The 27,203-nt window shown below is 39.0% G+C and overlaps 1 protein-coding gene across 1 annotated transcript in view; it reads left to right on the top strand.

The window, feature by feature from the left end:
• KCNU1 (potassium calcium-activated channel subfamily U member 1) overlaps positions 1–27,203 on the top strand; it is a gene marked incomplete at both ends in the record, with an annotated part of 144,102 nt that overhangs the window by 91,911 nt on the left and 24,988 nt on the right. Inside the window, 2 exons of the mRNA XM_082863614.1 lie at positions 22,930–22,989; positions 24,747–24,843. Coding sequence (XP_082719740.1) covers positions 22,930–22,989; positions 24,747–24,843 — 157 coding nt within the window. The remainder of the gene's footprint in view (positions 1–22,929; positions 22,990–24,746; positions 24,844–27,203) is intronic.

The following is a 27,203-nucleotide window of genomic DNA, read 5'->3' on the forward strand; positions in this document are numbered from 1 at the left end:
GGAGACACAACGACCCAAAACCTGTGGGATGCAGCAAAAGCAGTTCTAAGGGGGAAGTTTATAGCAATACAAGCCCACCTTAAGAAGCAGGAAACATCTCGAATAAACAACCTAACCTTGCACCTCAAGCAATTAGAGAAAGAAGAACAAAAAAACCCCAAAGCTAGCAGAAGGAAAGAAATCATAAAAATCAGATCAGAAATAAATGAAAAAGAAATGAAGGAAACAATAGCAAAGATCAATAAAACTAAAAGCTGGTTCTTTGAGAAGATAAACAAAATAGATAAACCACTAGCCAGACTCATCAAGAAAAAAAGGGAGAAGACTCAAATCAATAGAATTAGAAATGAAAAAGGAGAGGTAACAACTGACACTGCAGAGATAAAAGAGATCATGAGAGATTACTACAAGCAACTCTATGCCAATAAAATGGACAATCTGGAAGAAATGGACAAATTCTTAGAAATGCACAACCTGCCAAGACTGAATCAGGAAGAAATAGAAAATATGAACAGACCAATCACAAGCACTGAAATTGAAACTGTGATTAAAAACCTTCCAACAAAGAAAAGCCCAGGACCAGATGGCTTTACAGGCGAATTCTATCAAACATTTAGAGAAGAGCTAACACCTATCCTTCTCAAACTCTTCCAAAATATAGCAGAGGGAGGACCACTCCCAAACTCCTTCTACGAGGCCACCATCACCTTGATACCAAAACCAGACAAGGATGTCACAAAGAAAGAAAACTACAGGCCAATATCACTGATGAACATAGATGCAAAAATCCTCAACAAAATACTAGCAAACAGAATCCAACAGCACATTAAAAGGATCATACACCATGATCAAGTGGGGTTTATTCCAGGAATGCAAGGATTCTTCAATATATGCAAATCTATCAATGTGATAAACCATATTAACAAATTGAAGGAGAAAAACCATATGATCATCTCAATAGATGCAGAGAAAGCTTTTGACAAAATTCAACACCCATTTATGATAAAAACCCTGCAGAAAGTAGGCATAGAGGGAACTTTCCTCAACATAATAAAGGCCATATATGACAAGCCCACAGCAAACATCATCCTCAATGGTGAAAAACTGAAAGCATTTCCACTAAAATCAGGAACAAGACAAGGTTGCCCACTCTCACCACTATTATTCAACATTGTTTTGGAAGTTTTAGCCACAGCAATCAGAGAAGAAAAGGAAATAAAAGGAATCCAAATCGGAAAAGAAGAAGTAAAGCTGTCACTGTTTGCAGATGACATGATCCTATACATAGAGAACCCTAAAGATGCTACCAGAAAACTACTAGAGCTAATCAATGAATTTGGTAAAGTGGCAGGATACAAAATTAATGCACAGAAATCTCTGGCATTCCTATATACTAATGATGAAAAATCTGAAAGTGAAATCAAGAAAACACTCCCATTTACCATTGCAACAAAAAGAATAAAATATCTAGGAATAAACCTACCTAAGGAGACAAAAGACCTGTATGCAGAAAATTATAAGACACTGATGAAAGAAATTAAAGATGATACAAATAGATGGAGAGATATACCATGTTCTTGGGTTGGAAGAATCAACATTGTGAAAATGACTCTACTACCCAAAGCAATCTATAGATTCAATGCAATCCCTATCAAACTACCACTGGCATTTTTCACAGAACTAGAACAAAAAATTTCACAATTTGTATGGAAACACAAAAGACCCCGAATAGCCAAAGCAATCTTGAGAACGAAAGAAGGAACTGGAGGAATCAGGCTCCCTGACTTCAGACTATACTACAAAGCTACAGTTATCAAGACGGTATGGTACTGGCACAAAAACAGAAAGATAGATCAATGGAACAGGATAGAAAGCCCAGAGATAAACCCATGCACATATGGACACCTTATCTTTGATAAAGGTGGCAGTAATGTACAATGGAGAAAGGACAGCCTCTTCAATAAGTGGTGCTGGGAAAACTGGACAGGTACATGTAAAAGTATGAGATTAGATCACTCCCTAACACCATACACAAAAATAAGCTCAAAATGGATTAAAGACCTAAATGTAAGGCCAGAAACTATCAAACTCTTAGAGGAAAACATAGGCAGAACACTCTATGACATAAATCACAGCAAGATCCTTTCTGACCCACCTCCTAGAGTAATGGAAATAAAAACAAAAATAAACAAATGGGACCTAATGAAACTTCAAAGCTTTTGCACAGCAAACGAAACCATAAACAGGACCAAAAGACAACCCTCAGAATGGGAGAAAATATTTGCAAATGAAGCAACCGACAAAGGATTAATCTCCAAAATTTACAAGCAGCTCATGCAGCTCAATAACAAGAAAACAAACAACCCAATCCAAAAATGAGCAGAAGACCTAAATAGACATTTCTCCAAAGAAGATATACAGACTGCCAACAAACACATGAAAGAATGCTCAACATCATTAATCATTAGAGAAATGCAAATCAAAACTACAATGAGATATCATCTCACACCAGTCAGAATGGCCATCATCAAAAAATCTAGAAACAATAAATGCTGGAGAGGGTGTGGAGAAAAGGGGACACTCTTGCACTGCTGGTGGGAATGTGAATTGGTTCAGCCACTATGGAGAACAGTATGGAGGTTCCTTAAAAAACTACAAATAGAACTACCATATGACCCAGCAATCCCACTACTGGGCATATACCCTGAGAAAACCAAAATTCAAAAAGAGTCATGTACCAAAATGTTCATTGCAGCTCTATTTACAATAGCCCGGAGATGGAAACAACCTAAGTGCCCGTCATCGGATGAATGGATAAAGAAGATGTGGCACATATATACAATGGAATATTACTCAGCCATAAAAAGAAACGAAATTGAGCTATTTGTACTGAGGTGGATAGACCTAGAGTCTGTCATACAGAGTGAAGTAAGTCAGAAAGAAAAAGACAAATACCGTATGCTAACACATATATATGGAATTTAAGAAAAAAAAATGTCATGAAGAACCTAGGGGTAAAGCAGGAATAAAGACGCAGACCTCCTAGAGAACGGACTTGAGGTTATGGGGAGGGGGAAGGGTGAGCTGTGACAGGGCGAGAGAGAGTCATGGGCATATACACACTAACAAACGTAGTAAGGTAGATAGCTAGTGGGAAGCAGCCGCATGGCACAGGGATATTGGCTTGGTGCTTTGTGACAGCCTGGAGGGGTGGGATAGGGAGGGTGGGAGGGAGGGAGACGCAACAGGGAAGACATATGGGAACATATGTTTATGTATGACTGATTCACTTTGTTATAAAGCAGAAACTAACACACCATTGTAAAGCAATTATACCCCAATAAAGATGTTAAAAAAAAAAAAAGTGAAGGAAAAATACTTTCTCAGACAGACAAAAACTTCGGGAATTTACATCACTAGAAGACCTGCCCTGCAAGAAAAATCGAAAGAAGGTAAGAAAGTAAGAAGGTCTTTTCAGGAAGAAGAAAATTGATATAGGTCAGAAACTCAGATCTACATAAAGAAAAGAAGAACATTAGAGAAGGAATAAATGAAGGGAAAATAAAATATTTTATTTTTCTTCATTCTTAATTGATCTAAAATATAACTGTTTAAAGTAGTAATAGTAAAATTGTATTGGGTGGTTATAGCATGTAAATACATGAAATGAATAACAATGTCATAAGAGATGAGTGGGAGGAATTGGGGATACCCTGTTATAAGCAGCAACACTACACAGGAAGCAGCACAGTGTTATTTTAAGATGGACTTAGATTAGTTAAAAATGTATGTTGCAAATTTGAAGGCAACTCCTGTTTTTTAAAGAAAAATGTGAGTAATATGCTAAGAGATAAAATGGAATCTTATAAAATGCTCAAAACGAGAGAAGGCAGAAAAAAAGGGTGGGAGAAGAACAAATGCCACAAATAGCAAACAATTACAAACATGGTAGACAATCCAACTGTATCAATAATTTTTAATGAGAGTCATGTACATAAAATAACTAAAAGATATTGTCAGGGTGGATAAAGAAAAAGAACCCAATTATATACTATCGATAAGAAACCCACCTTAAACATAAATATTTGGATGGGTTAAAAATGAAAAGATGGAGAATGATAAACCATGTTAACCCTAATCAAAAAGAAAACTTGAGTAGCTGTATTCATTTTAATCAAAGAAGATTTGAAACAACGAAAATTGTCATGGATAAAGAGGGACATTACATAGTGATGAAGAGGTTAGTCCTTTAAGACAACAATCCTAAACGTTTATGTACCTAAAAACAGAGCATCGAAATACACGGAGCAAAAAATTGTTAAAACCCAAAGGGGAAGTGGATAAATCCACTCAAAGTTGGAGACTTCATGACCCCCTTTTCAGTAATTGATCAAGTTAGCAGAAAATCAGTAAGGATATAGTAGATCTGAACAACGTTATCGATCAACTTGTTCGAATTGACGTTTGTAGAATACTCCAGCAACAGCAAAATGCACATTCTTAAGTGCACAAAATGGACTACATTCTGGACCATAGAAAATACACTAACAAATTTAAAAGCATTGAAGTCATACAAAGTATTTCTCAGACACAGTGAAATTAAACTAGAAATCAGTAACAGAAAGAGCTGGAAAATCTCCCAAATACATGTAAGTAAACAACTTCTTAATAACACATAGATCCAAGAAGAAGTCTAAAGGAAACTTTAAAACGTTTTGAACTAAAGAAAAATGAAAATACAGATTATCAAAATCAGTGGGGTGCAGCAAAAGCAGTGCCTACAGGGAAATTTATCACATTAAATGCATATATTAGAAAAGAGGAAAGAACTAAAATCAATAATCTAAGATTCTACCTTAAGAAACTAGAGAAAGAAAAAATTTAATCCTAAGGCAAGCAGAAGAAAAGTAATAGTAAAATTACGGGATAAATCAATAAAAATGAAAACAGGAAAACAAAAGAAAATGAACAAAATGCAAAGGTAGTTCTTTGAAAATATCAATGCAATTTATAAACTTCTAGTCAGACTAAATAAAGATCAGACTAAACTGACCTATGGACATTAAAAAGGTAATTCAGGAATCCTATGAACTCCCTGCAAAGAATTTCATAATTTAGATGATATGGAACAATTCTTTGCAAGAAATACCAAAACTCAAAGAGAAAAAAAATTATCTGAATAGCCTTATATTTATTAAACAAATTAGCCTTATATTTATTAAACAAATTTAATAAATATACTTTTATTGATCATTGGATACTCATTGATTAAACCCCCACCCCCACCCCACCACACACACACACACACACACACACAAAGCACCAAGCCTAAAAGTTTTTACTGGTGAATTTGACCAAATATTTAAGATGTGATGCCAGTTGTCCACAATCTCTTTCACAAAATAGAAGCAGAGTGTATACTTCCTAACTCAAGGCCCACATTACCCTAATACTGAAACCAGATATATATATATTACAAGAAAGGAAAACTATAGATCAGTATCTCACAGGAACATAATGCAAAAATCTTCAAAAAAATAAAGGCAATTCAAATACAACAATGTACGAAAAGAATTATAAACCACGACCATGTAGGATTTATTCCAGCTGTGCAAGTCTGGTTCAACACTGAAAATCAACAATGTAATCAACCACATCAAAAGACTAAAGCAGAAAAATCATATGATCATTTCAGTCGATGCACAAAAAGCATTTGACAACATACAACACTCACTCATGATACATTTTTTTTTAAATCTCAGTAAACTAGGAAAAGAGAGGAACTTCCTCAGCTTGATAAAGAATATCTACAAAAAACCTACAGGTAACATCATACTTAATGGTCAGAAACTGGATGCTTCCCCCTTAAGGAAAAAATATAATCCTAAAGCAAGAAGAAAAGTAGTAATAAAATTACAGGATAAATCAATTAAAATGAAAACAGGAAGACAAAAGGGAAAATCAACAAGCCCGAAGGTACTTCCTTGAAAATCAATGCAATTCATAAACTTCTATTTCTAGGAACAAGGCAAGGATACACCCTTTCCTCACTCTGATTTAACAACACAGAATGTCCTAGTAAGTGAAATAAGGCAAGAAAAGGAAAATAAAAGTTGTACAGTTGGAAAGGAAGAAATAAAATTATCTTTTTTCACAGATGATATGATTGCCTCTGTAAAAATCCTAGAGATTCTACAAAAATATACCTGCAACTATTAAGTGATTACAGCAAAGCCACAGGATACACAAGTCAATTGTTTTTCTATATACCAGCCACTGGTATATAGAAACAACAGGAATTTAAAAATTTTTAAATACCACTTACAATAGCACCAAAATATTGTGCATAAATCTTACAAAACGTGTAAATCTATAAACAAGAAACAAAGCTCTGATGAAAGACGCTAAAGAAGATCTAAAAATTGCAGATATATTCTGTATTCATAGGTTGGAAGACGCAATGTATTAAGATGTCAGTTTTTTCCAGCTTGATCTGTGGTTGCAACACAACCTCAAACCTCCAGTGAATTGTTTTGTAGATACTGACAAACTGATTCTAAAGTTTATTTGAAAAGATAAAAGATCTAGAATAGCCATCACAATACTAAAAAAGAACAACATTGGAGGACTCATACTCCCCAATTGCAAGATTTACTATAAGCCTTCATTAATCAAGACATAATGGTATTGATAAAAGGATAGACACATCAGTCAGTGGAAGAAATAATGAAGTTCAAAAATAGGACCACACAAATATGTTCAACTGATGTTTGAGAAAGGAGCAAAGGAAATTCAAGTGAAGAAGGATAGTCTTTTCAAGGAGAGGTAATGGAACCACTGTATATCCATACACACACACACACACACACACAGCCAAAAAGAAAACAAGCAAACAAAAAAAAAGCAACATGGATGTAGATATTACACCTTTAACAAAAATTGGCTCAAAATGGATTATATATGTAAATGTAAAAATGCAAAAGTACAAAACTTTTATCAATAGAAGACATAGGAGACCATCTACATGAACTTGGGTTTGTGGATGAGTACAGAAAATATATTGTAATATCACTAATTTGGAACTGATTAAAATCAAGAGCATCTGCTCTTCGAAAGACTCTTAAGAAAATGAAAAGGTAAGCCAGTGTTTGCAAAACACATATCTGATAAAGGACTAAATAAACAAAGAACTCTTAAAACTCAATAAGAATAAATACGATAAAGAACTCTTAAAACTTAATAAGAATACAATTCAGTTAAAACATGGGCAAAGTAACTAAAAGGACACCTCACCAAAGAAGATGTTCAGGTGGAAAATAAACATGAAAAGATGGTCAAGTCAGTTGTCATTACAGAATTGCAAATTAAAACAACAGTGAGGTACCACTACCTACCTATTCATTTAGAAAAAATTCAACAAAATTGACAATATAAATTGCTCCCAAGGATGCCTAGCAACAGGAACTCTCATTCACTGATGGCGGGAATGCAAAATGGCACAGTCACTTTGGAAGACAGGAGGTTTCTTATAAAACTAAACATAGTCTTACCATAAAATTCAGTAATTGGGCTCCGAGGTGTTAACCCAACTTCTTTGAAAATTTGTGTCCACCCAAAAATCTGCATGTGAACGTTATAGCAGCTTATTCAGAATCACCAAAAAAGCTGCAGGCAACCAAGATGTTCTTTAATAGGTGAATTGATAAACTGTGCTCTATCCACAGAATGGAATTTTATTCGGCAGTCTTTAAAAAATGAGCTACCAATGTGCAAAAGACATGAATGAATCTTAAATTTTGTCTAAGAAGTCCGTCTGAAAAAGCTATATACTGTACGATTCAAACTAATGACCTTCTGGAAAAGGCCAAACTATAATGATGGTAAAAACAGAAGCCATTACCTACCCGTCAAAACTCAGGCTAAATGGTTGCTTATCAATGAGATCAAATTTGTATCTATTTTGAAACATAGCGTTACATCCCATTTGTTCTCCAGTGAATTCATTATACCACAGAAATGCATTTTTTCAAGGAATTTCCAATACTTTTGCCTTTCTAAACGTTCATATCAGTACTTAAGTTGGAGAAGTTGGCAATGTTTGCTTGCTTTCAAGCCCTTTCATAGAATGGTATTCATACTGGTTATTTGCTACACATTAGAGTCTGCTCTTCAGCTTGATAGCCTCTGATTTGCCCTCCAGGAAAAGATGTGTACCAACCAAGCAGTCGTATGTTACTTTACGATAAAACCACATAAGAACCTAAATGCTCATGTTGGCGTGGCCAGTGCGTCCCTCCTTATGCACAGAGCAGCAACAGGATCTTAATCAAGTTACCTAGCTTCTCCTCATCTGAAAATGAGGTCGTTGCAGAGTTGCCCTGAGGATTAGCAATAACAAATGTGAAGCACCAAGTACAATGCCTTGCACGTGTGCTCATTCAGTACATGGCACCTATGGTAAAACACACTCTCATCTGAGTTTGCCTGAAGAACATGAAACTAGAGCAGAACGACTAGGTTGAAGGACTCTTAGACCAATCACAGCCTGTTGCATTTGCATGTCAGGATCAGAGCCACCTTCCCGGCCTGTTGCCACATGAGTTTGAGCCCAACAACAAGAGAAACTTTTCCTGTGGGAAGAGGTCAGATAGGTGGTGTTGGCTTACAGTTTACTCTTGTCATTTCCTAGATGAAAGGGAGTTTATTTAGAGAACATTTCTTTGAAACTAGTATTTATTAAGTTCATTACTTAAATTACAATCACATTCAACCTGCTATCCTTTTTTTCCCAAGGAATCTGGGAGCTTTAGATAATCCCTAGGTTTGTTCTCATGTGTATCCTATGGTATTCATCATGTGGCTTTAATTACTTTAAAATTCACCTGTTATTTCCCAGTTTGTGGGTAACAGGGACACATCTTGCTGTAATTACCATGTACCTACAAATAGATGGTGAATCTCCCTAAAATCATGGAAGGTGTAAGCTATAAGGAAGCTTAATTTTGTTTTTGATTTTGAATTTCCTGATAGTAGGAGAGATGGCCTGGACTTACGATAACTATCTTAAACCAGTAACATACGGCAACACAACTGGCCAAGTGTAGAGAGACAATCCATGGCTTTCATCAGCTACTCATTCTCCAGTCAGTAAGTCAACAAATATTTATTGGGAATTCAGTGGATGTCCTCAGTAATTGCATTGTGCCAAACACCGTGCTAGACGCTAGATCATACATACGATCTCTGTTCTCATGGAACTCAATCAAACATGTGGAAGTTCTCTGTAAGCCTTAGAGAGGAAATGTCAGTAGCTTCTTATAGTCTATAAATTTCAGTGTCATATGAGATACTCACAATAGTTGCAAGATATTTTCAACTTCAGCGAGTCAAAAATTTTGGAACAAATCATTCTGGATAGCTTTGCCTAGAACTTATCTAAGCATCATTATTGTTTACATAATTTTAGATGGAAATAATCCTAGGAACATAGTAGGCCCTTTTCCTGATTCTTTATGGAAGGATGTATTGACTATACTTCAACTTCTTCTAGATTATTCAGATGTCAATAATTATATGTGTAATAATACACAGTACAGTTACAGTTAATTGAATTGGAGGAGAATTTGACCCTCCGGGAAGACAAATAGAATACCTCGCCTTGTCTCTTCTGTGACTACTTCGTTGTTGTTTTTATAATGAAAACTTACTGAGATATAATTCACCTACTATACAACTCAGTACAGTGGTTTTTAGTATAGTCACAGAATTGTGCAGCTGGCACGTCTAAGTTCAGAACAGGTTCATCACTCCCAGAAAAAACTTGGTACCATTCACCCCTTCCCACATCCTCCAAAATCACTAATCTACTTTCTGTCTTTACGGATTTTCTCGTTCTGAACATGTCATAAAAATTGAATTATGTAGTATATGACCTTTTGTGTCTGACATCTTTTATTTAGCGTAATGTTTCTAGGTTTATCCATGTTGTAGCATGTCTAGTCTTCATTCCTTTTTAGGACTGAATAGTATTCCATTATATCAGCACACAACATTTTGTTTACCCTTTCATTAGTTGATAAGCATTTGGGTTGTTTCTTTCCTCGGCCATTATGAATAATGCTGCAATGGACATTCGTGTGCAGGTTTTAGTACAGATGCATGTTTTCGGTTCACTTCGATATATACCCAGGAGTAGAATTGTTAGGTTATGTGATAACTCTATTCAAAGCATTTTGAGGAGCTGCTGAATTATTTTGCAAGGCTGATGCACCATTTTGCAATTACACCAGCAAGGTGTAAGGCTCTACTGTCTTTACATCCTCTCTGACACTTTTTATTGTCTGTCTTTTTTATTATAGCCATCCTAGTGGGTGTGGTAATACCTCATTGTGGTTTTTATTTGAATTTCCCTGATGTCTAATGATGAGAATTTTTTTATGTGCTTATTGGTTATTTGTATGACTATCAAGCCTTTTACCCATTTTTTAATTGGGTTGTCTTTTTTGTTGAATTCTAAGAGTTACTTGTTTTTCCTGACCAAGTTCTTTATCAGATGTATTATTTGCAAATATTTTCTCACATTCCATGAGCTGTCTTTTTACATTCTTTGTGGAGTCCTTTGAACCACAAAGGTTTTTAATTTTGATGGCATCAAAATTGTCTATTTTTTATTTTACTGCCTGTGTTCTTTGGTGTTATAGCTAAGAAACCATTGCCCAATCCATGGTTTTGAAGATTTATACCTGTTTTCTTCTAAGAGTTTAATAATTATGGTTTTTACATTTAAGTCTTTGATCCATTTAAGTTAATTTTTTATAGAAGGTGTAAGGTAAAGGTCCAACTTCTTTCTTTTCCATGTGGATATTCAGTTGTTCCAGCAGTATCTGTTGGAAATACTATTCTTTTCCCCACTGAATTATGTTGGTACCCTTGTTAAAATGAATTGACCATTAAAATAAGAGTTTATATCTGGCCTCCATTCTGTTCCACTGATCTATATATCTATCTTTATGCAAGTAGCACACTGTCTTGATTAATGCAATTTGTAGTAAGTTATGAAATCAGGAAGTGTGATTCCCCAACTTTGTTCTTTGTCTAGATTGATTGGTTTTTCTAGGTCCCTTCAATTTCCATATTAATTTTAGAATCAGTTTGTCAAGTTCTGCCAAAAAACAATACAGCTAACTTAGAGATTGATTTGAAACTTCAGATCAGTTTGGATAGTGTTGCCATTTTAACAGTACTTAAAAGCCTTGAATCCGTAGGTCTCTCTGCCAAGGGGCTCTGTGTGCACGTTGGGGAATGCCTTCAACACTCCATCGGTTTCCAGCTCTGCCTTAGCCTTTACTTCCTTCTCACGCAGAGTCTCAAAGTCACCCAGATGCGAGGGATTAAGGATGTCTCACGTGTTTCCTGGGTATCAGGTGCACAGCCTTTCACATGCGTGTGGTTTTCTTTTAGATTACTAGAATGAATAAGTAAATGCTTTTCAAACCCCCCACCCCCATGGACTTCTCATTCTCCAGCGTTTCTGTTTAAGGATTTTGATTAGCCTCTTGTTTGGCACACGGTTATCTCTGCCTCAAGTATCTGCAATTTTAAACAATTGCTGCACATCATTTTTGGAAAATTCCCCAGGGGAACCTGCTGTTCCCACTGAGGAGGCTCGGAGTCAGGTCAAATAAAGACAAGTCCTGTGATTGGTGTCTCCAGGGAGCTGCCATAAAGCTAAATAATGATATTTTTTGTGAATAGGGCTTTGGGGGAAGTTCAAATCCATTCTTCCCTCTCCAGAGGATGCTAGCCTGTTGGTTTTCATGGCTACTGTGATTTTGAGGCCTTTGGACTTCAAGGCTACTGTAGAGCTGGGGAGAGGGGTATGGGAATAGGCAAGTTAAAATGCAACAAAACTTACTCCTCTTATCAAGATTCTGTCATTTTTCTTGAACTGAACACATCTCAGATTGCTTCAGGCATCTGGCTAATTTCCAGAGTTCTGAAATAGTTGATTTTGAGAATTTTTGTCAGTATTCTCTTTGCTTTTATGAAAGAATGGAGTTTTGGATGCCCTTACTGCCATCTGCAAATGCTTTTCTCCATGGCTACTTTTTCTAGTTTTGTTTTTTATCTTTCTATTAAAATTTCAGTGATTACGTAAGCTGGTATAAAACTATCTCTTTGCAGCAACTCCTCTCTTCACCTGTAATTTGCCACTTTTAATCTGCAAATCAAAAAACCAAGCATGTTAGAATTATAGTTAGCACATGCAAAAATTTACCATGATGTCAGGGTGTGTTCTAGATCAGGGGGCTAGAAAATTACATGCTACAGGCCAAATCCCCAGCCCACCACTTGTTTTTATATAATGGCTTGCAATGGCGAAGCAGTTGAATTTGCAGTGACAGTATATCTGTGCTAAATGAATGAAATATACATTGACAGTATCAGATTAGGCACTTATCACAGTATTTCTAATTCAAAAGCACTTGTTACAACAGTTAGAAAAATTTAAAAGACTATCTCATCACAACAGAATTTGCAAACAAAGTTTGTTTATAAGTGGCTGGTTTGGTAGCCAAGCAAGGGAAGTCGTTTTCTGATGGTGAGCCAGTTACATTGTATTCGATTGCAGCAGTCAACACATGTGTCCAGAGAAAATGAAATTGTTCACTACCATACCATTAATCTTTCAGCAAAAAATGGTTGCTTGAATAGTTGACATTAGAAGCCGTATCAGTAGTCATTTAAAAAATAAGGCAAATGATATTGAGTGGTTTCCCTTAGCTCATTATGAGTTGATAAATGTTACTGATACTGTTTAATTGTTGTTTATTAAAGAAGCCAATGCTGAATTTGAAGTAACTGAAAAATTAGCCTCTGTGAATGGCCTGCATGGCACAATTATCACATGAAAATATATTCAGAAAAGGTGAGACAACAGTAATTCATTACAATATGAAGTAGACTCTACTAAGGTGTATTACAACTGATAGTGGTAAAAATATATGTGGAGCAGAAATTCATAGGCAAATTTACAAAACTTGTGAAATGCAAGGTGTGTACCGACTGTGTATATTCATTACGTGTATGAATATAATGTATGTGTTTTTCATCAGCTGGAATCTTGTGGAACATATTTTAATTTATCCTGAGTTATTGGGCCAATAGCATCAGCAGTGAATTTCATTTGCTCTTATGGACTTCACCATTGTTATTTCTGTGAATTCTTTCAGAAATAGAAGCTGAATATCCTGACTTGCCCTATGGCAAAGCCATCTAAGACCTTAGCAGTGGTAAAGATTTATTGGCATTTTTTGAACTCTGGGTCAGGACTGAAATTTTTCTGAATGAGATCTGCCCTTGATCACTTATTGAACACTAAATGGCTTCAAAACTTAGCATTCACTGAAGGTTTGACTGTTTTCCTTAATGAAATCAACATAAAATTAAAAGACAAAACAGCTTATATATGAAACTCATTTTATGATAAAGTCACTAAAATGACAATTATTGTTCTTTGAATCACAACAAACGTCATGCTCTTTTATACATTTCCCATGATGTCAGAAGTTAAAACAAAAGGTGTGATCACTATTTCCATACATATTTCCAATGGATGTATTTTCTGATCTCAGTTCCAGTAGTGTTTGTTTGTTTGGACTTTGATGCAAGTGCAAGGGAAATTTCTGTATTTTAAGTTCATTTAGCTGTTCAGTTGAGGAGTTTCCACCTATCCTTCCATTGCAAGTGGTTAATCTGCCATATAATGACATGCTAAAGGCAGATATCGAGAGAAGAGTCTAATAATGTCTTCTAAGCGATGAATATACTCAACTAGAATCATATGTTCATGGCTCACTGTCAGTATTTGGTGGTACCTATCTGTGTGAATATACTTTTGCAAAGATGATAAATCTTTGAATTAAATCTCATTAACATTAACATGTAAACATTTGCAATTGATTTTGATGGTAAGAACACTAACTTCGAATGCCAATTTAGCAAAATACCTTTGAAAATTTATTTCTTTTCATTAGATCTGTAATATGAAAATATATTTATTATGATTATTACTATATTTTGAATATCATCAATGGGAAATTGTGAAAATTTATTTTCGGTCTTGTTATATATCTACACAATATCGGTTTTGTGTCTTGCCCCGCTTAACATGTTTACTACCTGGCCTTCACAGAAAAAAATTTTTGATCCTGTTCTAGATAGTGAGGTTGACCAGTATCACATCAGATGTCTGGAAGTAAAAGGCAGAGGTTAAGTTCGCAAAGGCATTAATTCTCACCCCAAACTCTTACTAAAAGTTTTGAGTTTAGATTAAAAGGGTGTTGAACAGCTTGGAAAAGTAGAGGTGAATAAAGACTGCCGTGAAGTGCAGTAGACTGCTTAATTATATAATCTTAGTTTCCCATTGAAACTAAAAAAATAATATAGACGATAGAAGAATCAAAGAGTTGAATAAAATCAAGACATCTGAAATTTGTTGTGGTTTTGTTAGACTTTTGCCCTAGAATCCTGAGTAAAAGAGAATGGGTTCCTGGCAGATGGTCAAATTGAAGAGGTTGAGAGAAGATTTCACAAAACATGTAGTTTTTTTACTTTCACAGAGTGATGAGAGCTCATGCATAACTTAGAATCTTTTTCCATGGATATTTTGATAGGGAAGAGAAAGAGATTATAAGAAAGAATTTGCATTCTTGCAAAACAGTCCAGAAATGACCCACCAGGAAGTTAAATATTATTTATATTTGTGTTAAGTATCCGTATAATTCTAAACAGATGCCAGTTTACTCTAGTTTATAAAAGCCAGAGCTTCTTAGCTGAAAACCTTGACAATGCATTATTTTGAGTCGTCCATTTGGTCTACAAGGGCAATGAAGCCCTCTTCGTGCATGCACTTCTGCCTGCTGGGTGACTAGTAGTGGACCATGGGGTGATCTTGTTTGTGCTGTGAGACGTAACAAGAAAGGTGCAAGCCGCAACTCACTTATCAGCATACACCATGGTTCCATGGGACAGGAGACATTTAGGTGTGTGTATGTTTGGTGGTGATTTTTAAATTATAGGAAGGTTCCCAGAAAGGTTGTAGAAACTCTCTTTCTCACTCTCTCTCTCTCTCCCTCTCTCCCCCTCTCCCTCCTATAAATGGCTGCACCTAAGTAGACAATTTTGGGAAGGCAATGCATGACTCCCCAAAGTATCTTTCTGGACCTTAGGCAATAGGGGGAAGTGGTGGGGCATCCAGATGGCTTCTGTTTTCTTTCTTTCTTTTTTTTTTTAACATCTTTATTGGAGTATAATTGCTTTACAATGGTATGTTAGTTTCTGCTTTATAACAAAGTGAATCAGCTATACATATACATATGCTCCCATATCTCTTCCCTCTTGCATCTCCCTCCCTCCCACCCTCCCTATTCCACCCCTCTAGGTGGTCACAAAGCACCAAGCTGATCTCCCTGTGCTATGCGGCTGCTTCCCACTAGCTATCTATTTTACATTTGGTAGTGTATATATGTCCATGCCACTCTCTCACTTTGTCCCAGCTTACCCTTCCCCCCCCCACCATGTCCTCAAGTCCATTCTCTAGTAGGTCTACGTCTTTATTCCTGTCCTGCCCCTAGGTTTTTCATGACCTTTTTTTTTTTTTTTTAGATTCCATATACATGTGTTAGCATACGGTATTTGTTTTTCTCTTTCTGACTTACTTCACTCTGTATGACAGTCTCTAGGTCCATCCACCTCACTACAAATGACTCAATTTCATTTCTTTTTATGGCTGAGTAATATTCCATTGTATATATGTGCCACATCTTCTTTATCCATTCATCTGTCGATGGACACTTAGGTTGCTTCCATGTCCTGGCTATTGTAAATAGAGCTGCAATGAACATTGTGGTACATGACTCTTTTTGAATTATGGTTTTCTCAGGGTATATGCCCAGTAGTGGGATTGCTGGGTCATATGGTAGTCCTATGTTTATTTTTTTTTAAGGAACCTCCATACTGCTCTCCATAGTGGCTGTATCAATTTACATTCCCACCAACAGTGCAGGAGGGTTCCCTTTTCTCCACACCCTCTCTGGCATTTCTTGTTTGTAGATTCTTTGATGATGGCCATTCTGACTGGTGTGAGGTGATACCTCATTCCAGGTGGTTTCTTGATGCAACAGACCTCAGCTTCAAGAAATCCAGAAATGAATGTCACCTATGTAGTCACACATAAGAAAAGTCAAGTACTTGATGTGCTGCAGAAACTTAATCTCAGAGGCGAACAAGGCAGTATGAGCATCCTCCTCCTTTCCCGTTGTTCTCATTCATCTTTAATGTAAAGACCTAAAACACAGGGGACATCTCAGTAACAGTGCTCGAGACCTTCCTTCCCTCTCACCCTGTGACTCCTGTCTCCCACCTAAAAACCCCAACTCTTACCTTTCACCCCTAAAAACAGCCCAATTTTAATCACTTCTTCTTGTTAAAGGACACTAACCACAACCATTTCCCTCCCACCAGAGACCACTAATTCTAACTTTTCACCTTTAATCAAGGCAGGCCACTTTTTAAAAATAACCATCTTGTAACACATAGCAGGGGAGGAGGGCTCCGTGTCACAACTGATTCCAAGTGGCGTCCATCTCCATTCTCTCCGTTGCTGCTTGACAGGTCATGGGTGCTAAGGACAGTGCTGTAGCGCCCAGAATGCCTTTATTCCATAGGCTTCCCTCCAGAGATGGCTTCCAGATGTGGGGAAGTTTTTAAAGTCTGTGGCCCTCGACACATCATTAGGTACTTCCAATGTTTCCAAAAATCTGTAATCACCAGCATACTAATAATTTGTCTCCATTTTGACCTTCAGCCCCAGGGATTTCAGGGACACTAAGGAATGTGGATAAGAAGACTTCACAAATAACACCCTTTTAACAGAAAAAAAAAAAAATCCAGTAGTGTCCACGTATCCTGGAATTATGTCCTCTACACAGTTTGTGTACCTTTCGGTTTGATACCCTTCCCTCTCTTTCTCTTTCTCTCTCTCACACACACACGCACACCCAGGCACTCATGCACACCCACACCTGTAACATTTTGATGGCTGCTATGTTTTCCCCTCCTAGTGTCTTTGGTGGGGGGTATTCTTATTAGTAATTGTCAAGGCCACGCCTCTCAACCCACCACATAAGGAAAGCATTTTTGTCACCCTAATCTCTGACCCAGGCTCAATCCCTTAAAACCTTAGAAAGTATATCAATACAATGAAAAATGAACTAGTTTTCAGATATTTCAAATTCCTATCTCCCACTTCCGTTATCTCCCCACAAAAAGTAATAGTCTTTTGCCTGAAATTTGCATTTGTCTCACGTAATGTGTTTTTTAAGATCAAAAGTATCGGAATAACTGACTTAATCATTCATCTCCTAGTCCATTGAACAGGGAAGATTGTATCCCATACTGTCTAAGGGAGGAAAATATTTTTCATTCAGATCAACTTCTATGTTCACTGTGTCGTTCGATATTTAGAAAGTGTTGGAAAGGGCACCTGAAAATACAACCTCATGCTGAAAAGACTGGCTGAGGAATTCTTTCCCAGGAGAGGTGAGGCTTGCCCTGTGCCCTGGGCTACCCTGCCCAGGGCACAGACTCCAGCCTTTATTAAAGTCGCTGCTGCTCCGGGTATTGTCTCATTTGTCCTCACATTGTAGGAAATCCCAAATGCAATATCCACAAAATATCAATATAAAGGGATTTAAATGAGGGTCCATCTGGGGAAGGGGTGAGGAAGAGGAAATTGTCCTTGTTCATCTTTCTCCTCCATCTCCCGTCTGGTAACAATTTTAAGTTCTTAGATGCCTACATGAATGCTTTCACAGAATACGCTCTGCAGAGAATCTGTCAGTTTACACCCATCAGAAATAAAGCAAAACTTAGCAGAGAGATGTCACGTGTGAGCTCAGATCTGGGTTTATCTAATGGAAACACCCTCCCCTTCTTGCCTTAACCTGGGCCAGGGCCATTCTGACCTCGGGTCTAACTTCTAAGGCAAGAGGGTGGAAAAAATGTCTTTGCGGAGATTTCAAATGGTAAACATGGAAAACAGAGGCCATGGATTTGATAGACTCCATCTGGAAAGCAGCATTTAAAGGCAAACAGAGCACCCTACTCACAGCTGATTTGGTTTACACTAGAACACAGTTTACATTCTCCTGTGTAGACTGAAATGAGATTACACTGAATACAATGATGTCCTGAAGTTTAACACCTGTCTTTTTTAAAATATCATTTTCAGATTTTTAAAAAATCATACCAACACTCTTTACCACTAAAGTCAATAATTCCTCAATAACTTAGGGAAGGTGTTGTATATGCCAGGAATTAGGAGACAGGAACAAGAGGGAATCTGGAAGATACAATTTGCTGGAAGCTTCTTGTCGTAAAACCTCCAGGGCTCCAGCCACCCAACTGTCTTTCCTTCCATTGAACATCAGCCAGAATTACCTATAAACGTGGAGGTGTGGAAGGTGTTCTGGGCACAGCGTTTCAAGGCTTTATTCTTCCTTCCCCCTTCTTCCTGTCTCTCTAGGAGCTTTTCAGATTATCAGGGAAACGTATCCCCATTCTGGCCGTCGAGTGACCAATGTTAGTACTGAAGTCTCTTGTCCAGAACACCAGAGTCTTAAGCCAACCAGCAGAGTCGGTTATCCTAGCTGCCCCACAATGGGTTTCCTTTTTTTTTTTATTAATTTTTATTGGAGTATAGTTGATTTACAATGTTGTATTAGTTTCTGCTGTACAGCAAAGTGAGTCAATTATACATATACATATATCCACTCTTTTTTAGATTCTGTTCCTATATAGACCATTTACAGAGTACCGAGTAGAGTTCCTGTGCCATACAGTAGGTTCTTACTAGTTATCTGTGTTATATATAGTAGTGTGTATATGTCAATCCCAACCTCCCAGTTTATCCCTCCCACCCCCAGGTTTCTTATTCCCCTCCTTCCCTAAGGTTTCCCACATGACTACCAAGAGGGCTTGGAGCTTTGGAGATAACCAGCCTGCTGTCAACGTATGTCACGCCCCATGAGATTTTGTGGCAGGCGTTCTCACTTTTACCCAGTAAAGGAGTCTCAGCAAGGAGCTCTGGTCAAGCTGCGGGTGGGCGACGCAGAGCCTGGTGTTCCCTTTCCCCTTCTCGTCAAAAAGGACATGATCACAGAGGCTTTTTTTTTTTGTGCTGTACGTGGGCCTCTCACTGCTGTGGCCTCTCCCGTTGCGGAGCACAGGCTCCAGACGTGCAGGCTCAGCGGCCATGGCTCACGGGCCCAGCCGCTCCGCGGCATGTGGGATCTTCCCAGACCGGGGCACGAACCCGCGTCCCCTGCATCGGCAGGCGGACCCCCAACCACCGCGCCACCAGGGCAGCCCCCACAGAGCCCTTTTGAACAGGGAAAGCGAGTTGTGCCCGTCACCCTCCTGAGCTCCTTCCCAGGTTGCTTGGTCTTGAGGCTTCTCAGCGCTCACAGGAGCCCTTTTCCACTTGCCCATGCCCAGGTTCCTAGGCGAATGGGCTGCAAACAATAATCCACATTTTTACGCCTTATGTTTCCCTCCAAAGTAAAAATAATGCTTTGTAATGAGTAAGCGGCATCCAGGTGAAACCCAGAGAAATGAAATCATAATATGACCATAAAGACTCATATTCCGAAGTTTGACTATAGCGTGTGTGTATGTGTATAGAGGTGTGTGTATATGTGTGTCATGTATGTAGAGGTGTGTGTGTATGTGTGTAAGTCTGAGAGAGAGGTGGGGGGAAGCAGAGATTATACAGCGTGCCCTCACATTCCTAAATTTTAGGTGATTTCCTCTTTCCCAGAACACAAAAGGTGGTAGTCAGAATTGACAATAAATGACTACTTCCAGGTTAAGTGTGAACTGCATAGCCTTGTCACTACCTGTGCCAAAGTCCCTGGGGAGAAGGCAGTTGTAGCCTGCAAGATACAGAATCCTCAGCAGCACCAAAGGCATCCTGGGACTGAGAATTTTCCCTCCATTTTTGGTGGGAACTTGACGGCTGCTTTCAAGAGGCAGTGACAAGGGATTTTTCCAAAGACTGAACCAAGAAGGGCACTGAAGCTCCTGGAAACAGGCACACATCCCTCCTCTCCTCCCCAGCGCTCAGCCGAGGGACTTGTCCTTCTCTCTGTGCTAAGACTTGATGAAACATACTGTTTTTATTCACCTCAAGTCTGGAGCAAAAAATACATTGTTCTGCATCCAGGCCAGAAGACTCTCTCCTAAGAATTTACAAGCCACCTGTGGAGTTTTAAAGAGGTTTCAGATGGAATGGTCACGCGCCAGGGTTTCCTAACACATCCAAAAGTGAGACCTGCAAGACAAAAAAAAAGGAACTGTCAGTGCTTTTAGAGCTTTCTGATAGATACTGTGAAAGGGAGGATCTCATCCATTGACGGATCATTTTCAAGAATCATCTGAGTCAAGTCTGTTTGTTGGAGGAAGTAAGGAAGCAGACTTACACTCTAGGAGATCACGCTTCCTGACCTGGCACTGATACCTACCCCCCACCTTCTTAATGGAGGTTTCCCTGCATGGCTGGATCTCTGTCTCATCGGGTGCCACCATTGGAAACAAAAGGCACATGGTGCTTCATTTATATTTTCCTTTAACTGATAGGATTCATACAAGATAAGTTGCTATGGGCACAGGAGGAATAGAAGTTCTCTTCAGAATGGTTCCAGAAAGCAGAGAGGAAAGGAGCCTGCCTGCCTTAGCTGAGCTATGTCCAAGCTTGTGCTCACAAGACATTTGCTTCATGAATATCAAAGCAGCCTGAAGAAGGCAGTTGTCAGCAAAGAAAGCTGGCGGCTTCCTTCACATATGGCTCTGCATATCCACAGGTCCTCACCCAGCACACTCAGCCTCTCGGCTTCCAAAGGTGGAAGGCAAGACCTGACTGAGGACATTTCAGGGTCCGTTACCACCTCGGTTCTCCCAGGGGAGGTACCACACTTTGCTCGGACAGTAAGAAGCCTATCTTGTGCCTAGTGAACCAACCCCACCATCACCCCAACCATGTCCTGCTGAGGGCACTCTCTGATAACTCCCACCTTATTTCTCCCAGCCTGTCTTATACAGAAAGACCCCCTCACCCAAGAGGCTTCTCCCTGTGGTCAAGATGGGCTCTTCTTCTTTGCCCTGAATGACCTGGATGGTGCCCTGTGGCTACCTTTCCCTCCAATAGAGTCAGCCTTTATGATACAATCCTTGTTTCCAAGTTCTAAGACTGCTAGTACTGCACACTCTCATAGATGATTTATTAGTCTCTCTAGGGAAGTATATTTCTGAAAGAATCATGTCATTTGCAAGGCATATGGCAGAAGGGAGCTTTAGTTAAGGGATGGTGAGCTGAATCGCATCAGGTTTTGCTTTAGCAAGGACACTGGATGGATGCCTTTATGATGAAGTGGGTCTCCTCCAGCCTTTTCTTTAATGCAGGTCTCCAGCAGGTGTTTCCTCTAAGGCATATCTGTGTTCCATAACATCAGAATGAAGAAAGATGTTTTCTGTGACATCTTGGCTACGTAGATCATGCTTTTTATTATGATAGAAAAGTGTACAGTGATTTATTTGCTAATCTGGGTCAAGTTAAATGTGCTTGGGAGAAGATCATCTTCTATCTGCCAAAAGGGCCTTTCATCTCCAGACCAAGGACTCTTTATTCATTATGGGGGGGTGGGCGCGGGGAAAGGAAGCATTAGAAGTGGCAAAAGAGCTGAAGAAAGTGACCAGAAGAAAAGTAGGGGAAGTTATTGTAGACGGGTGCTGAGGGCAGAGAGCAGGAAGCCACCTCCTGAAGGTAGCTCGGGTATATTATATCAACACCTGAGGACGGTGTCTAGGAAACTACGCATGGAGAGAAACAAGCTGCTGTGAATGAGTAACGCAGCCAATTCTCCAAATCCTGATAAAAATCAAAACCAGACTAGGGTCTTGGTGTGCTCCCTTTAACAAGCTTGGCATAAAGCCAACACCGTGGTCCTCTCTAGCCATCACCATTAAGAGAGCCTGTGTGGCTTTTAGGATGCTGAGTTGGGACTCATGACTTATGGATATTTAAACCACCAAAAGCTGTGAATGTGAATTAGCAAGATACCTCATTTTGGTCAAGCTGACCTTGAGGTTGAACTTTACAACATCTTCTGCCTAGGTAGATGACTAGAATCCACTAACTTTGTAGGTAGGTCTCCAATGGAGAGGAAAATAAGGGATTGCTCCTAGTCCTTGACTGATCTCGTTAGCAGTTAGCCTCTCTACTTTTCTAAACCCTTCTCCAGTGCCTCAAGTCCCCCACCCCAGCTTCTCTGTCTGGGTCCTCTCTCTATCCCATTAGTTTAGGTCTGATGTTGATCTAAGTTTAAGTTCCTTTGTCTGAAAAAGCATGACATCAGATAGTAGTTTAGAAACTAACCTGGTTAAAGAGAGCAAAATAGGTTGGAGCTGAGTCTTTGAACCAGGTGTTGAATAACAAGCTGTATTAATTAACAGGGAAAACCCCTAACCCTTCAGCACAAAGAACAATAGGTCGTATTAGTCCCAGGATGTATAGTAAAATCTCACAGGAGAATGCTGTCATAAGCTACTGGTTACCGGGACTGAACCTATAGTGTGACATAGTACAGTACATCAGAAAAGGCATTTCAAGGCGTAGTAACAGATGTTTTTAAGTAGTAAGTACCTAAGCAAATAGTAAAAGTTTTTGTGATCAAAGAAGTGTGCAAAAAACACTGGATTATACAAATTTTAAAGGATATCTCTTTTGCAAGACTTTTCAGAACCTTTGATATGCTAAGCTGTGGGGTGAATTTCAAAGAGGGGATACTTCTCTAAAAATTTATTTGCTTACAGAAATCATTTCCTCGGGACTTCTCCAGCTGCTAATACTATGGAACGTGCATTTTGGAAAAGGTATTTGTATTAGGATAGGGCAGACTAATGCTGTGGGAGCAACCGTGAAATCTCAGTGGCTTAGCGCAACAACGGTGTCCTTCGTGTTCACGTTACATGCTCAGCGCAGGTCAAGGAGGCAGGGACTCGGCTCCAGGTAGTCACTCATGTACTCAGGCTGGCCATTTCTGCAGCAGGTTGGGAGGGAGCCTGAAGAATCACGTGAGGGCTTCTCCCTACATCAGCCATCACTTCTCACATGTCACTGGCCAGAATGAATCATGTGGCCCCACCTAACCCACCCATCTGCTAAGGCAGGAAAGGAAAATTGGACATTGTGAGCACCATTAATCTCAACCTCAGCATTATATTCAAGTGTCAGCTTTACAGTCTGTTAGCTCTTTGACTTTTATCCGTAAACTAAGGGGTGTTCTTTAAAGTCTCTGAAAGAGACAGAAATGCTCAGGAGATATTTCAGATGCTTCCCATGTTCTTAGCCCTGTAAAGTGAGCAGGAGCCATGTGACTCATTCTGGCCAATGAAATGTGAGCCATGTGACTGGTTCTGGCCAATGAAATGTGAGCCATGTGTGACTTATTCTGGCCAATGAAATGTGAGCCATGTGACTCGTTCTGGCCAATGAAGTGTGAGCCATGTGACTCGTTCTGGCCAATGAAATGTGAGGTGCAATGACTTGTCGATTTGGGCCAAGGCAGTTAAATGCCTGGGCTCATCTCTCTCTCTTCTCTTGCCTTAATGACCAAGGGGGATGCATGTTCCAGGGGGTGTACCTTTAAGATGGTAGAGCCTCTGTCCCTCTAAGACTCTGAATGGCTGTGTAGAGCAGAGATACCTGTTCACCTCAGTAAAATACATAGTGTGGGTGAGAAATAACCTGTGTTGGGTTAAGCCCTTGAGATTTGAGGTTGTTTCTGCAGTATATGCCTGGATTCTCTCAACTTGAGCAGGTCCTTTCTAACCCAAACCTCTCTGTGATTCTTGAAGGGTTTCCTTTCTTCTCTCACAAGCACATATATATTCCTTGGGATGGGAGTGGGGTTTTTCAAAAGCTCCTCAAACCCTTTTGGTGGTTGAATACATGACATGACAAGCATTGTGCCTGATGGCAATGTAGGGTGATTACATGGACGGCTTTGCCGAGACTTAGACCAAGGTTTGAGCAAATTTTAGTCAAATGAAGGCTGGTGATGGAAGCTGTAAAGGATGCAAGATGCATTTAATAAGTAAGGATGTTTCAAAAGAGACCCATAAGAAAAGATATGACAAGAGGAAAGACAAGAGGAAAACAGGTTACGGAGAGAGATATACCACTCATGATTCGATCTCACGGCCTTTTAAGTTCTGTATTCAGGTGCGCAAAACACCTCTCATGATTTCTCCCAAGAAGCAGTAGCATCAGCACAGTAGCAAAATTAAGAGCAGAAGTGACCACCCTCAAGGCAGTTAATCTAAGTTAGAAAGAGAGACTGTTGTGTCTTTTAAACATACACACACACACGTACACACACACGTACACACACACACAATTCTTGATGGCTTTTGCCCAAAGTGCTTAGTATGTCTTCAGCTGTGAAGACATTCAGCCCTTGGTGTCCTTCAGACATGCATCTCTATTTGGGGGTCTCATAGACCCGAGGTCATCTTCCTTATGTTATTCTTCACTTCGGGTTTGAGGCTCCAGTGAGTTTGACATCATGCTTTGTTACACCAGAGCCCCAAGTGTTCCCAGGCAAACTTTCTACATTCTCTGTATCTAGGGCTTTTCTATACGAAATGGAGCGAGAGTCTGACCACCTCGATAGCAGTGGCATGTTTCACTGGTGCAAAGCCACCCCTTTGGACAAAATGATTCTGGTAGGTGATCTTGTACCAAATCTCAGGTAAAATAAAGCTCCTTTTAGGGTAGATGATGTCCTTCCACTAGTCATAAGCACCTGCCCTTTCTCTTTGTAAACGGTGAATTTTGAAGGAAAAACATACCTCATGAGCCATGTGAATGTACGCAGAATAACAGATGTGGCATTTGACAAAGGCCATGTGGGTAATATGATGCCGGCATTTTAAATAATTAGATCAGATTCTTCAACTACTTTTCCCCTCCTTTAATAGTTTAGCTGAGTCAGTTATTCAGAATAATGTTCTCCTGAAACTTTGCTGTTTTGCTAGTAAATCTAATTGATTTAAATGCACCAGGGGAACAGACTATTTACAAGAACTCTGTGGTCTTTCTTTTTTTAATTAAATAAAAATTCCCTTAATTAGTTTTTAAAGTTTGGGTTTTCTGTAGTATTTTTTCTTGAAGGTGGTTATACTTAAACACATTAGCAAAGGGTGTATCTCCAAAATGCTCCGTCCTCCCACCCCACACAGCATGAGGGAATCCTTATAGATTAGAATCCTGTCCTTGTCTCTGTCCTCTTAAGGGGACAAACTAATTCACCTCACTGAAATGCCAGCAGCCAAGATGCAAAAAGCCTTGCATATTATCCCAGGCTCTGATACCTGCATGATGGATCCCCATCTATTCTCATTTTCCAGAGTTGGAAACTCAAGGATGATCTCAGTGGTTTACCTTGCAAGCAGTAGCTGGTAAATTTAAGTAATAAAAGATGAGTTTTTTAATTAAAAATAAACTAATAAGAGATGTCTGCATGTTGTAAGAACCCTATATAATTTGTTCAGCTGTGACTAATGGATAATTTTGTATTTTTCTTGCTTTCCAAAAGTAGTTTAGTTCACTTTTTTCTGTTAAACACACACACATACACACACACACACACACACACACAATTTTGTAGCTCAGTGCCAATGTCCTGACAGAATATGTTCCAATTTTTGTCAAAAGCATGATCAATCATTTGATCAGAAGTACAAAATTGTCAGAGCTGTCATATCAACTGGAAAACTGTTAGGGCTGCTGAAACTCCCCATTTTAGCAAGTATGTCTTATTCTGAATGAAACATCCGTTGAGCAGGAAGGCAAACATGTTTCTGGTGGGAGGGAAATCTTTAGAAAGGTTGGGAGGGGGTTGCAGATGGAAGCATCCAGGAGACCAAGAGATGGCAATAGCAGACATTTTCTTATACCCTATTTACTGAGCCCGCAGACAGGTTGCTTGATAGAGCAACTCTATGTGGAATATAGTTCAGAACACCAGCTGAGTCTTCTGATAAATTTAGAAGGGCTTCTAGTTTAAGAAATCCTAAGAGTTTTGAAACTGTGACTGTAGAGGAGAAATGTCCAGATTACAGAATTTGGGCCAACTTTGAACTTGGTTTTGTTTGCAGAAAAGTCAAATGGAAGTTGTCGATTTGTTACTTGGAGCAAATAGTGCATCCTCCCCTTCCCCCCAAAAGCCACCATCTTTCTCAATTGGGAGACAGTTTTGTGCTGCAGTTCCTTGGAGAAATTGCCTCTCTAGCTGTGCCCATTAATTGCACTCTGCCATGTATCTCGTTCCTAATTGTTTAGGTCTACTAAAAAGAGCAATTTCTGGACTTCAGGCCTGTTACATTAAATACTGTTGGAGGCTTCATTATTCAAGTTAAAACTAATCGAATTAGCCAGAGACAATTATTCAGTAGATTTGGTTAAGATTCATATCACTCTCTGGAAAGGCTCTCCAGACAAGTAGCTTCGTTTCCCACAGGGCCATTCCCTTTGGAATTTCCCAGTCTATGCTAATTGGACAAACTATGCTATTTCCCAGTCTATGCTAATTGGACAAACTCTAATTGTTGAGATGTCAGATGTGACTTATTTATCCTGTTAGATTTCAACAGCCCCTGTTTCATAGCAGCTTGTCCTTTAACCCAGCAAAAAACTGGCATAAGGATGAATGATACATCCCTTTGAAATATCCTGAATCTTCATGTGCTTGGGAAGGTAGAACACACTTAAACAGGAAGTGCTTGTAAATATATTTAACAAGTTCTCTACCAGCTTCAAGGGTCCTCCTCTGAAAATCTAGGAATTCAGTGAGATTCAGATTTGATTAAATAGTTACTGAACAACAGTTAGGGAGCTGAGCGCTGAACTTTCAATATATTATTTAATTTCCACAACAGAATTAACTTTTATTTAGTTTTAAACCATTTAAACAAAGAAATTAGGGGTCAGTGAGGTTAACTAGTTTGTTTATGGTCATACGCTAATGACTACCAGAATACAAAATCAGTGCTTATTCTACCTATCCCAGCACCGTGAGAGTGAG

Source organism: Leucopleurus acutus (genome assembly GCF_964270905.1).
Source record: "Leucopleurus acutus genome assembly, chromosome: 21".
NCBI classification, from domain to species: domain Eukaryota; kingdom Metazoa; phylum Chordata; class Mammalia; order Artiodactyla; family Delphinidae; genus Leucopleurus; species Leucopleurus acutus.